This window comes from Gymnodraco acuticeps, unplaced genomic scaffold, assembly GCF_902827175.1.
Source record: "Gymnodraco acuticeps unplaced genomic scaffold, fGymAcu1.1, whole genome shotgun sequence".
In the NCBI taxonomy this organism is placed as follows: Eukaryota; Metazoa; Chordata; class Actinopteri; order Perciformes; family Bathydraconidae; genus Gymnodraco; species Gymnodraco acuticeps.
The window spans coordinates 78,679-90,710 of NW_022991666.1; the positions used below are offsets into that span (position 1 = coordinate 78,679).

The 12,032-nt window shown below is 42.4% G+C and overlaps 2 protein-coding genes across 2 annotated transcripts in view; one reads left to right on the forward strand and one right to left on the reverse strand.

Moving 5' to 3' along the window:
- slc41a2b (solute carrier family 41 member 2b) overlaps positions 1-6,499 on the reverse strand; it is a 57,782-nt gene extending 51,283 nt beyond the window's left edge. The window contains exons 1-3 of the mRNA XM_034198602.1: positions 6,417-6,499; positions 3,954-4,588; positions 2,641-2,748 (exon numbers count right to left, since the gene is read on the reverse strand). Of these exons, the coding sequence (XP_034054493.1) occupies positions 2,641-2,748; positions 3,954-4,490 (645 nt within the window). The 5' untranslated portion in view covers positions 4,491-4,588; positions 6,417-6,499. The remainder of the gene's footprint in view (positions 1-2,640; positions 2,749-3,953; positions 4,589-6,416) is intronic.
- A 660-nt stretch (positions 6,500-7,159) lies between these two features.
- cunh12orf45 (chromosome unknown C12orf45 homolog) lies at positions 7,160-10,382 on the forward strand. The gene is made up of 4 exons (XM_034198597.1): positions 7,160-7,292; positions 8,114-8,188; positions 8,286-8,419; positions 9,567-10,382. Exons 1-4 carry the CDS (start codon positions 7,232-7,234, stop codon positions 9,741-9,743), a joined length of 447 nt encoding a protein of 148 aa, XP_034054488.1. The 5' UTR covers positions 7,160-7,231; the 3' UTR covers positions 9,744-10,382.
- The last annotated feature ends 1,650 nt before the right edge of the window (positions 10,383-12,032 follow it).

Genomic DNA, 12,032 nt, shown 5'->3' on the forward strand with positions numbered 1-12,032 from the left:
GACGTAATTATTGTAATATTTTTGGAACCGGATGTTGTTTACTTTCTCTTTTCTGGCTGATAGCTCCAGGAATTCGAGGTCTTACAGTGATGACATTACATGTGTGGAATCTGTGGAGTCTCAGCTTTAAATCGTATATCTTGTTTGTGCAGTTAAGATACGGGCATTTCCACCGTGTGTTGTGTGTAAAAAAGCGTTAGCATTAGTTAGCATTTTTTCGCTCAATGCTAATTCAAAGGCTTGGTATTACTCTTGTGTTTTTTTTAGCTAACAATTGTTCTTATTGTCAGTTAGCGGAGTTTCTTACCTTTAAAAGGGTATGAAACATTAATAGTTTCATAAATGTTAAGAAGCCCTGAGACATGTGAGAAAAAAAAAACTGTGGGAGGGGTCCACTGGGGGGACCTTCGGGCTTAACTGGTTAAGAATATGAGCATGACTACTCAGGGGAGAGGCGATTCACAATCAGGCCAGCTGTAGAGAAGACCCTCTCAGCTGGAATTTGGGCATAAGATGAGGTTTGAGTCTGCGTGATCTGCGTGTAGGGAGGGGCAGCAGCCGTATCATTAGCTAGAACTAGCTAGATCTAATGGATTTGGACATACACGCGAGTGAAGTATAACCGGACGCGAGAGAGAGATCAGCACCTGCAGCTCTGCCCGCTGTGAGGGACCGGTGAGCGGAGCAAAACACACCTTTAGACCTAACACACTTAGCTATGACTCTGTCGTATACATTGAATTAGTCCATTTGATCATATGTAATAAACTTAGGCACCCCTCCCAAAAAAAGAAAATCCATCCCTAATATAAATATGACACAATAGGGAAATGTGGGTGTCATCATCGCAGCAATGGAATAAGACAGAAACACAGACATGGGATAATAAGAATAAACGCTTAGCGACGTCCCGCCCCTTAGCCTATTACTACGATGTGTTGGAGCGCTAGCCAATAGGAGCTTGAGTGTTACATAGTGATGTCATTTTAAACAAAGACTCATTCAGATGCACACACATCTATATGACACACTACAGGAAAGGGAGAACCCCAAAAAGCAGGTTATTATTTAAGTTTCTCGACCCCTATTCCTAGGCTCACATCTCCATTATGTCTTTCGATGAAACTTGTGAATAAATGTTTTTCATTGAACCCCCCACACACTGTGGATCGCTGTCTGTTATTCTGTCACTGCAGAGCCTTAGGAGAACACGAGCACAAAGACAAACAGTTTTTTTCTTGGCAGCCGACGGAGGAGTATCAGCTCTCACTGAGCTCTGCTGTCCGTGTTGACACAGCTCTGTGAAAGTGGAGCCTGTGTGTGAGGAGGAGGAGAGCCGGGAACCAACAGGAAGTGCCCCAAACCAAACAGAGACAGAATGTTGCTGCGTCACTTCTTTATCTTCTTTCCTGTGCAGAGTTAAAGCCACAAATGGATATGCTGAGAAATGTCTGCTGAATAAGAGCCTCATGGACCTGTGGATCTAATTACACAGGTTTATGACCCAGTTTTATGGCATTTCACGCGCTGCAAAAGTATGTACTTGCGGCGCTCTATCGGACACCGGCTCCCTCGTCACCACTTCGTCTTTTGAAAATGTTTGCTCCGGGAGGCCTCGAGTGAAGCGACACATTTACCGTGTGACTGTTCGGCCGTCCTGGTTGCAGAAGCACATCCAAACTTTACAAGAAAATACCCTCTCTCTCTCCTGCGTCCAAAATCCACTTAAGATGATGCAATATTTTCCTACATTTTCTTAATGTCTTTCGTTTTTTGTAAAGCACTTTGAATTGCCTTGTGTTGAAAGGTGCTATATAAATAAACTTGCCTTGCCTTGCCTACATGAAACTTTCCACGGTCGTTATGAATTGAATGTAAAAAGGGGACAGACAGCTGCCATATAAACACGGTGGGTTTTAGGTTTGAATTCACTGTTCTGATTTTGTCTCGATTTGCCCTGAAGGTTTCGTTCCTGCTGGAAATACACACTGGGCTACCACAACGCTGACAAATAACAACTACACACAGAGAAGAGCTCAGTCTGTTGGCATGAGACACCACCACAACATATGATGTAACACACACACAAACAAACACACCCAAATGTCATCACACGTCTAGAGCACCATCCACAACATGTGGGGAGGCTGGCTGGGTGACTTTACAAATATTGAAACGCTAAAGTAGCTTTTTTTGTGGACAGAGTCAATACAAAATGACGCTGGACTTCAGCCATGTCTTTACAACAAGGAGAGTAAAGAAATGACATTACAAAAAGGAACCTGCGCAGCCACATCGTCATAAACACTTTAATGACTTTGTTTTGTCACACCGCACAAACAAATACGTCCCTGGCCGTTTGTTATTCTGAGTGTGTTCGGAAAGAGGGGCCATTATGTGTGTGTGTGAGAGAGAGAGAGGGAGAGAGAGAGAGAGAGCGAGAGAGAGAGAGAGAGAGAGAGAGAGAGAGAGAGCGAGAGAGAGAGCGAGAGAGAGAGAGAGAGCGAGAGAGAGAGCGAGAGAGAGAGAGCGAGAGAGAGAGCGAGAGAGAGAGACTGTGTGTGTGTGTGTGTGTGTGTGTGTGTGTGTGTGTGTGTGTGTGTGTGTGTGTGTGTGTGTGTGTGTGTGTGTGTGTCTCACCGCTGTGGACAGCCTTGAGGCCAGAGTCATCTCCAGGTTCCCCTTCAGGCCGAGGAGAGCCGGTACCAGGATGAAGATCTCCGTGATGTACTGGAACGCCTCCCAGTGCTGTGAAGGACAACAGAGGGTAAATAAGTTTGTACTGCATGTTGACTTTCTAATTACTGCACTCGGCCTCATTTGACATGTAAATGTAAATACTACGCTATCTTTAAGATAAGACAAACATTCATAATTTCCTTGTCTCCTGTGGACTTAAAGGCTTGAGGTAACGGAGTGGTTTCTCTCTCTTGTCAAGAAAACCGGCAGAAATTCTGAAAAAGTGTCAAAGTTTGAAACTGGATTACTGCTCACCACTATGTTGACTCACTGGAGAATGACTGAAAGAATGTAGTTCCTCTTACTAGTAAACAGAACATGTTTAGAGGAAATATCTTGTGGCCAGCTTTACTTTAAGAAATACATTAATTGTACAACTTGGGTATTACTTGTGTTGCTTTGGCCATCATTCATATCCTTTAATATATATGTTTGGGTTCACCCTAGTCATCAAGAGGCTTTAAATGACGTCCCTGCTGACGAGCCCCTATTCGTCAGCTAGCAATAAGAGTGAACATAGCTAGTGTAAACAATGCTGGACTTAACAAATAGAGCCTGACTTCCTGCTTCCTTCTGGTTTATTAATGTAGTTATGCTCACAATGATAAATAATAAATGAAGAAATATTACAACATGATTAAGTCCATTCAGCTTTTATATCGTCACCAAATAAAAGTTGTTTGAATAAAATAACTGTTGTCTGATTGGCTGATCATGTTTTGTGCTCCTTCCCCACCATGTTCAAGCACTGACATTGTTATCAGTTTGCTATCCTGGCTCCAAAATGGTGGAATGAGCTCCCCATTGACATTAGGACAGCAGATAGCTTACACACCTTCCAGCGCAGACTGAAAACTCATCTCTTTCGACTCCACTTCGAGCGATAGAATTACTAACAAAGCACTTATATACTAATAAAGGACTGGCTTATCTAAAGCCAGTTGAGTAGCACTTGAAATGTTTTGGCTCTATGAAACCTGATGTACTTATATGATTCTGTTTTCTTCTAGTTTGTATCTTGTTGGTCGAATGCACTTATTGTAAGTCGCTGTGGATAAAAGCGTCAGCTAAATGCAATGTAATGTCTGATTGAAACAATGGCCCCAACTATGAGAACAATACCATGAAGATGAATAAACTGGACTGAGCCTTTAATGCCGCCTTGTCTTAAGCTCCTAACTATGGAATAACAGTTGCATTGTAGCTCGGCTTACCTGCACAATATCCAGCACCATGCCAGCACACACAGTTCCAAACCCAGCGAGCAGGAAAGGCAGCAGGATCTGCAGCGCCATGGCCAGCAGAGACTCCTTGGGCATTTTGTGCACGACAGATCCCGGACCTGCCTCCTCATCCTCTTCCTCCTCCTCCTCTTCATCTGCCTCCTCTCCAGAGTGCCTCCTCTCAGCCAGCATGGGCTCCGTTTCAGAGTAGCCTCCATCTCCACAGTCAGATAAAGTCACAGAGGAGCGAGAGGCCCGGTCCAGAATCCGCCGGCCTTCTATGTGTGTCGTCTCTTGTCTGTAGCCGTTCTGGAGCGATGCGACGTCAGGTTTGGCGCTGAGGTCCACCATGGAGAGACGCTCATCCTGTAGCTTGGTGTAACCCGTGGGAACCATGGTCTGGAATACAGAGGCGATCCGCCCGGAGGAAACTGGCTTCAGAGAGAGAGAACTCCAGCCGCTCATACGCCCCGTCAGGCTAGAGCCCAGGGAATCCCCTACAGGTCCTCCCAGACCCGGGAGACTCATGGTGTGGTGGAGCCCCGCAGACTCTCATCTCCTGTCCTCCAGTCTCAGAGCAGTGTAGAAATACAAGGGGTTTAGACTCGGCTCAATGACTCATGTGCCTGAGAGAAATAAACAAGATGTCAGAGGTTTGAAAAGCTGAACAGGAAAACACAGACTGACTGAAGCGATATTTAGGGTGACATTAGATCAATGGCCTGCATACTGACTGATATGATATTGACTCACAGCTGCACAGTGTCCCGGAAACTGCCAGGGGCCCAGGTGAGAAGGTTCATCTTTGCTGTTTTACTATTGGAGGACGCTCATGCATTGACTGTTTAAAAGTCTTCTTTAAAGGTGGGGTAAGTCATTTTGGAGAAACCAGCTCGAGTGCGCTAGAATTTGAAAATACACAACCGGAAAAAATCTGCCACTTCCTTACAGAGACCCTCCTCCAACACACACGAACGCGCACATGACCAATGAGGGCACGAGATCAGTTTGTGCACAGATGGAAGGCTGACAGGCAGGTAGGCCATCCAGTTACTTTAGCCGGGCAGATGATTGGTCGTGCTTTTTACAGCGCCACGGCTTCCAGAGATGACATTTTATTTATGTGTTTATTGTCAAAGAATTTAAGATATTCATTGCTGTCGGGATGTTAAGAGCATTCCATGGAATATAACAAAAAGTGTATCTCGAGCCGGTTTCTCATTACCTACCCCACCTTTAAGCAGAGTTATTAACAACTTTGCTGGAAAGACCCGTAGAGCCGAATTTCTGATGTGTGAGGTTTATTTTCAGGATGAAGTTGGATCAGGGATTTAAGCATATCTAATGCAATTGTGATCTTCTGTATAAAATGCATGGCAACTGTAATCTAACACTGTACAATTAGCGTTGATAAATGTATGGTTGCTGTCCGTGGTGCTGACCAAGGCCTAATTTACAGGATGTGAGCAAATACATGGGAAGCGCCTCCATGATAAAGCAGCTGTCTGATTTGCCTTTTTTTTTTTAGTTAGAGTAGTTGTGTGTGTCTCTGCAGTGCACGATAACACTTATGGTTTGGGCAAAGTCCCAAGAAAAATGATTTGCACTGGGGCAATTATGTTGTACACTGCTGACTGAGATTGAACAGCTGAGTCATCTACTGTAAAGAGGAACAACATCCTTCATAATCAGTTACCTTTTACTAAATAATTACAAACCGGCTTTGAGGAAATGTTACAATAACACGAGTAGGAGTAGTTCAAAGATACAGATTCTTCATCCCTTCAAGATGTTGTACCTTATTTTTTGTTGCTTTTCTGTTACTGCTTTCAATCACAACTACGTGCTGGACAATATGTTGGCACCTTCAGCCCATAAAGACACTAAAAAACAGTTTGGGAATTAAGTAGTCCTAATTGCAAAACCAAGAGAAAACAAGTGTATTAGTTAGATGTTTGGTTTATGTTATACCAGAGCAGGAAATATAACAATCACGAGTAGCTCAACACATTTAAATAAGAGGTACAAAAAGAATTTGTTTAGGAATAAATACATAATATCTGTGAGTGTCTTACCGACAGAAAGCAATGGCAAAAGTGAAGAATAGTTTAATTTCCTTTGTATCTGCACTTCATCAGTGTTCAGGCCTTTTCCTCTAACCCGTCTATCTCAGTGTATAACACTTCGACTTTATGTTAAGTATTTGTATTTGTCCCCATTGAGTTTATATTAAGTGATCACCTTCCTAAACTAGACAATATTATCGTACGTATGTTTATGTTAGCTAACTATGCTATGATAGCTAGCTGTGTAGAAATTCAAAACAGTAGCACAAACGGCTCCCTACTTTCGTATCCGTAAACCGGGGAAATACACTATCTGGTGGTATTTAGTTGATATAAGAATAATAAACTGATTGTTGTAGTCGTCCAGGATTAATTTTTGATAACTTACCTCTCGGATACGGAGACATTTCATCCAGGAGAAGAGATGGGAGTCTACTCTGTTTTTTTTGACAGAGCAGCGTCAGACTGAAAAATGCCAACAAAGCTCGTCTATAAAAGAACAATGTATCACTCCGCTTGAAAAAGAGTGGGTGTAATCCGGCTGATTCATAGACCGGTATATTACAACGAGTTTGGATGCCATTAGGACATTAATAATAACATATAAAGAAAACATTAGATTAATATGTATGTTTATATGGGATATATATTGTTGTCTATTTCTAAATACATGTATATACTTCTTTAAATGTATTTTTATATTTCAGCTATTTTACGTAGGCCTATTTATTATTTTGTTTTTTGTAAATGTTTAAACACAGGTTGCCTTGTATTGTGTCAACACTAAAAAGAATTCAAGACTCTCTCTCGTTGAAGTAGGTCAACTCTGCCTGGTTGGATTCGTCGTAAAAGAAAAAAATAGGAGTGGGATCTCTTGCTGTTCTTTCAAGCTTTCTGGCTAGAACAAAAAGTGCCACACAGTGTGTCTGCAGTGCGCATGCGCAAGGTACACCGACTTTATCACATCATTACATTTTCCCTTAGCTTCCGTCTTATTAGATTTTTTTTTTTTACATGTATTATTTGATTTTTCGTTTATTAATTTTTATATTGGTTTTAAAAGCACTGCCTTCAATTTTTAGAGCTGTTCTAACATTACATGCATTCCTCCGAAACACTAGGGGGCGCTGCATAAATCATTTTACCTCCTACCCGGATGTTGGTCCCACATGTCGATGAAAACAAAACACAGTCGCCTTTAAAATGGAATTAAACATTAAGAAAACAACCTCACAGGATTTGCTGTCATGTGGGAACGGAGAAGGTTTGAACTATTTTATTAGCAGTTACATTTTTAGTTTAGGTAGAACATTTTTGAAACGAGTTTTAGTGAGAGAAGCCTGTGTGTTCAGCAACGAGTCACTAGACACTAAACCTCCTCAGAGTTGATTTAGCTATTAAATAAATAGGGTTTTAACCATATGTTCTTACAGGAACGACACTGTTTCCATATAGATCATTTATCATAAATTGGTGCGGTGAAACTCCTCTAGTAAGAGTTTTACGTTATCTTCAGTAAGAGTTTTGTAATTTGAATATGTGTTAACCAGCTCTGAAATGTGTCTGAAAACTAAAGAAATCCAAGAAAGTTTCCAAGCAAAGTTTCTAATATTAGAAATGATTCGTACAAAAGTGTCAGACATTGGTTAGCTAAATATGTTGATCACAGCAATGGCCAGTACAGTGTGTTATTGATGTGTTAGAAGTGAATATAGACTTAGGACTATGTGAAGTCCTTAACATTAGATAATAATCTTTTTTTTTACATGATAAATGTTTCTTCAAATGCATGAGTCACCTCGCTCTAATAAGACAGCTGAAGAGTGTACATGGTTTTTCATTTGAAGAGAAATGTCACTATTTTATAGACTACACAGTGCTTTCCATTTCTACACCACTCAACAATAGTACGCAAAAAACACTACTAGGATTGGACAACCATTTAATGATCCATAAATGTTAGGGAATGCCACTTTCTTGTGCCTTTCTCAAGCCTTTTGTGTGAACTGTTGTATATTGATTTGATATGTATCACTATAGATAAACTATGTTCACTCACTGTTGGCTTGTTTGTTGTGCTGCCAGGTCTCAGTGAGAAGCTTCTCCTCAAACCAAAGGCTGCCAAATCCCGGCAGACAGAGAGAGTCCCGAGGAGCAGCGGTAAGACTAAACATCACTATATGTGTGGCTGTAAAATGAAGAACCAACACCCTTTGAGCCAGAACGTGTGATGATGTTTTGTTTTGTTGTGTTTCAGTGTTGGATCGGCTGCAGAGCTTCCTGCCTCAGATGGCCGAAGCCAACGAGAAGCTGAAGAAGCAGATGGCTGAATCTCCAGCTGGAACATTTGACATAGAGAGCGTGGAGGAAGCAGAGAAGGTCATAGAGATGGTGAGTGTCATGTGGTAAACAAAAAACAGACATGCAAAATTTAAGAATTGCTATTTTTTTGTAACCATAACCCTAGCAGTTTCAGTGTGCAATACACTTACACACCATCTGTGTAAATAAGAACAGCTGTACAATGTGTACAGTGTACACATTCATTTGTTACGATTACATTACTTATGAATGCAGGGTGTCCGCGGGGTCTTAAAAAGTTGATAAATCAATTTAGAGAAAATGAAGGCTATTAAAAAGTATTAAACGGCATTTTCCAAGGTATTACATTTTGTAGCTTGTTTTCAATAAGTATATAAATGGTCCAAAGAGGTTGGTCTCTACAGTCTGCCTGAATGTAATCATTGCGTAGGTGTGTAGTGTGATTCTGTGTAGTTTATTGATGGCATCCCGTTGGGTTTGACGTCATCTGAACAGGACATCGCACGCTCACTGCTTGATCCGTCCGTTTACGCCGGTTGCTAAGCAACATCGTTATGGGGAAATGCAAGTTTGCGTCCAAATGGTTGGAAGATAAGGAGGAAGGACAATCAATACTGTATATAGTCAATGTGAGGTGAAGTGTGTCGCCAAGGTAACCGGTTAAAACTCCAAGTGGCGATGAGGTCTTACAATGTATGGAAAGGGTCTTAAAAAAGGTCTTACATTTTACTTCAGGATTCCTGCATATACCCTGGAATTAAAACTAGCAATATAATACCCATATAATAATAATAATCTTTATTTGTATAGAACCTTTCATACAAGAATTGCAGTCCAAAGTGCTTCACAGTAGACATTTCTTAAAATAGTCACAGAAAATTATATATCATAAAATACAGTTACCAGTAAAAGACATAATCATAAAAGAATAGGGTAGACATACAATACTTATTAAAAGCTACAATAAAATAGTGCATTAAAAGGGGGATAGAGCAAATTCACATTGGGATTACACATCGACATAATGGCAGCGATGCGGTGATAATAACACAACTGTAATAATATAATTTGTCAACTTTACATAGCTACAACATCGAGCAATTACAACAACACAAGCTAAAATGTTGCTTCAAACATCTATCAAACACTGTTTTTAGCCGTTTTACATGTATTTGATGTGATTGAGTCATCTAATACCTCCCTCTCTTGCCCTCAGGACGTGGCGCTGGTGGAGCTCAGCGGCTCGGAAAGCGACTCTGAAGAATATGAGGAGAATTCAGATTCTGAGGAGGAATCGGAGAGCGACATCACAGAGCCGAGCATCAAATTACCTGGAGAGAAGGGCAAGAAGAATAAAGCAAACATTCAGGTCCTGAATCTTCAGGGAGAGTAGAAACCGTGGCATGCACAGACTTTTGGCTGCGTTATGTACATTTCTGGAGGTAGTGTGGATTCAACTGACTGACCTTTGGAGGGATTTTAACCTACTTCAGCGACGGAGAACAGGAAGTGGCTGTGTGGAGAGACACAGACCGTCCTCATCCCTATGGGAACTATAAGAGTTATTATTTGTGTGTACATTTTAAAGGAATGCAGAAGTGCCTTTGGAGCCAGAACAGAAACTGTGATAGCCTCATCCAGTCTGGCCATCAGCTGACCTCTCCTTGTCCATGATGTGTTATCAGTTATTACTGTGGATCCCCTTGTTTATTGGCTTTTGTTTTCATATGCTTTAACACATTATTACATCAGTTTAGACCACAGACTGTTTGTGTAACATAGGCACAGTTATGATCTTCTAAAGGAAGATGGGTTGCCAGAAAAGAGGTGTGATTCGGTGTATGCCAATGAAAATAAAGCTTCTGTACATATGCTTCATCGAGATGTATTGATACTTCTAACATGTTAGCAATCAGAAATAATCTGTGTCATGATTAAAAGTGCAATGTGGTCAGAATATGTTATCCCATTAGTTTCATTATCCCTAAAACGTTTTTATTAAAGCTGAAATCATGAATATCTAAAAAAAAAACAAGTGGCTAGATCTGTGTGAATTTTTTTCCAGACATTCATGGTCCCCAAAAATTAACTGTAATGACTTTAGTGATTTTGTGACTGGTAGATTTTGGATGGTGGAGGGCTTTGAAAGTGAGGACCAGGAGTTTGTAATGGATGCGGTGTGAAACGGGGAGCCAGTGGAGTTCTTTGAGGACCGGGGTGATGTGATGCCATGATTTGGTGTGGGTGAGGAGTCTGGCGGCTGCGTTCTGGACACGCTGGAGTCTATTGAGGGATGTAGTGCTGATGCCGTAAAGGAGTGAGTTGCAATAGTCAAGGCGGGAGGAGATGAAGGCGTGAATGAGTCGCTCAGCTGCAGGGCGGGTGAGAGAGGTACGGAGTTTGGAAATATTGCGGAGGTGGAAAAATTAGGTTTTTACAACTTGACGGATGTGGGGCTCGAGGGAGAGGGTGGGGTCAAATATAACGCCAAGGTTGCATGCCTAGGTGGAGGGGGAAACAGGGGTGCCATCAATGGTGACTGTCAGGTTGGGGTTTTTGCTGAGGGTGGATTTAGAGCCGATGAGGAAGGAGTTCAGTTTTATTGCTGTTGAGTTTGAGGAAGTTGTGTTGCATCCAGGATTGTATTGCAGTCAGACAGGATTCAATGTGGGTGAGGGGGGGGTTGTGGGGGGATTTGGTGCGGAGGTAAATCTGTGTGTCGTCAGCGTAACAGTGAAAGTCCAGGTTGTATTGGCGGAGGATCTATGATGAAGAGGAGGGGGCCGAGTACTGAACCTTGGGGAACACCTTGGGTGACTGAAGCTGTGACAGAGGAGTGGTTGTTGAGGGAGATGAAGTGGGATATGTCGGAGAGGTAGGACTGGAGCCACCTGAGTGCAATACCTTCAATACCGATATCCTGGAGTCGGGTAAGCAGGATGGTGTGGCTCACGGTATCGAAGGCTGCACTCAGGTCGATGAGGATGTTGAGGGAACCTGTGTCAGCAGAGGTGAGGAGGTCATTGAGGACTTTGATGAGGGCCGTTTCTGTGCTGTGGTGGGGACGAAAACCAGACTGAAGGGGTTCAAAAAGCTGGTTGGTTTGGAGATGGTGGTGGAGTTGTTTGGAGATGATGCGTTCTATTGTTTTTGAGAGAAAGGAGAGGTTGGAGATGGGGCTGTAATTACTGAGGGAGGAGGGATCCAGACCGGGTTTCTTGAGGATGGGAGTGACAGCAGCAGTTTTGAAGGCAGAGGGAACGGTTCCTTGGGACAGGGAGGAGTTGAAAAGGTTGACAAGGTAGGGGCAGAGGACGGGGAGGCAGGACTTCAGTAGAGGGGTGGGTAGAGGGTCAAGCGAGCAGGTTGTGGGTTTGGAGGAGCTGATCAGTTTATTTCAGGGGGGGTAACCAGAGTGAACTGGGAGAGGCGGCCGTGGGGAGGAGGGCTCGGGAGGTCCAGGGAGATGGGGGGATAAATTGTGGCGGTGGATGTTGGGGGAGATGTATGTGTGTCAGATGCAGTGGATACATGTCATCTTCTTTGTCATAGGTTTTGTTGTATTCCTCTTATCTCATTTTCTCTCCATACAGCAGATAACAAACATCTTAAACATGTTAGAAACTGTCTAACAAACCTATGTTGGAGTGTTTTCATGAAATTGTGGTTAGTACTAATACTT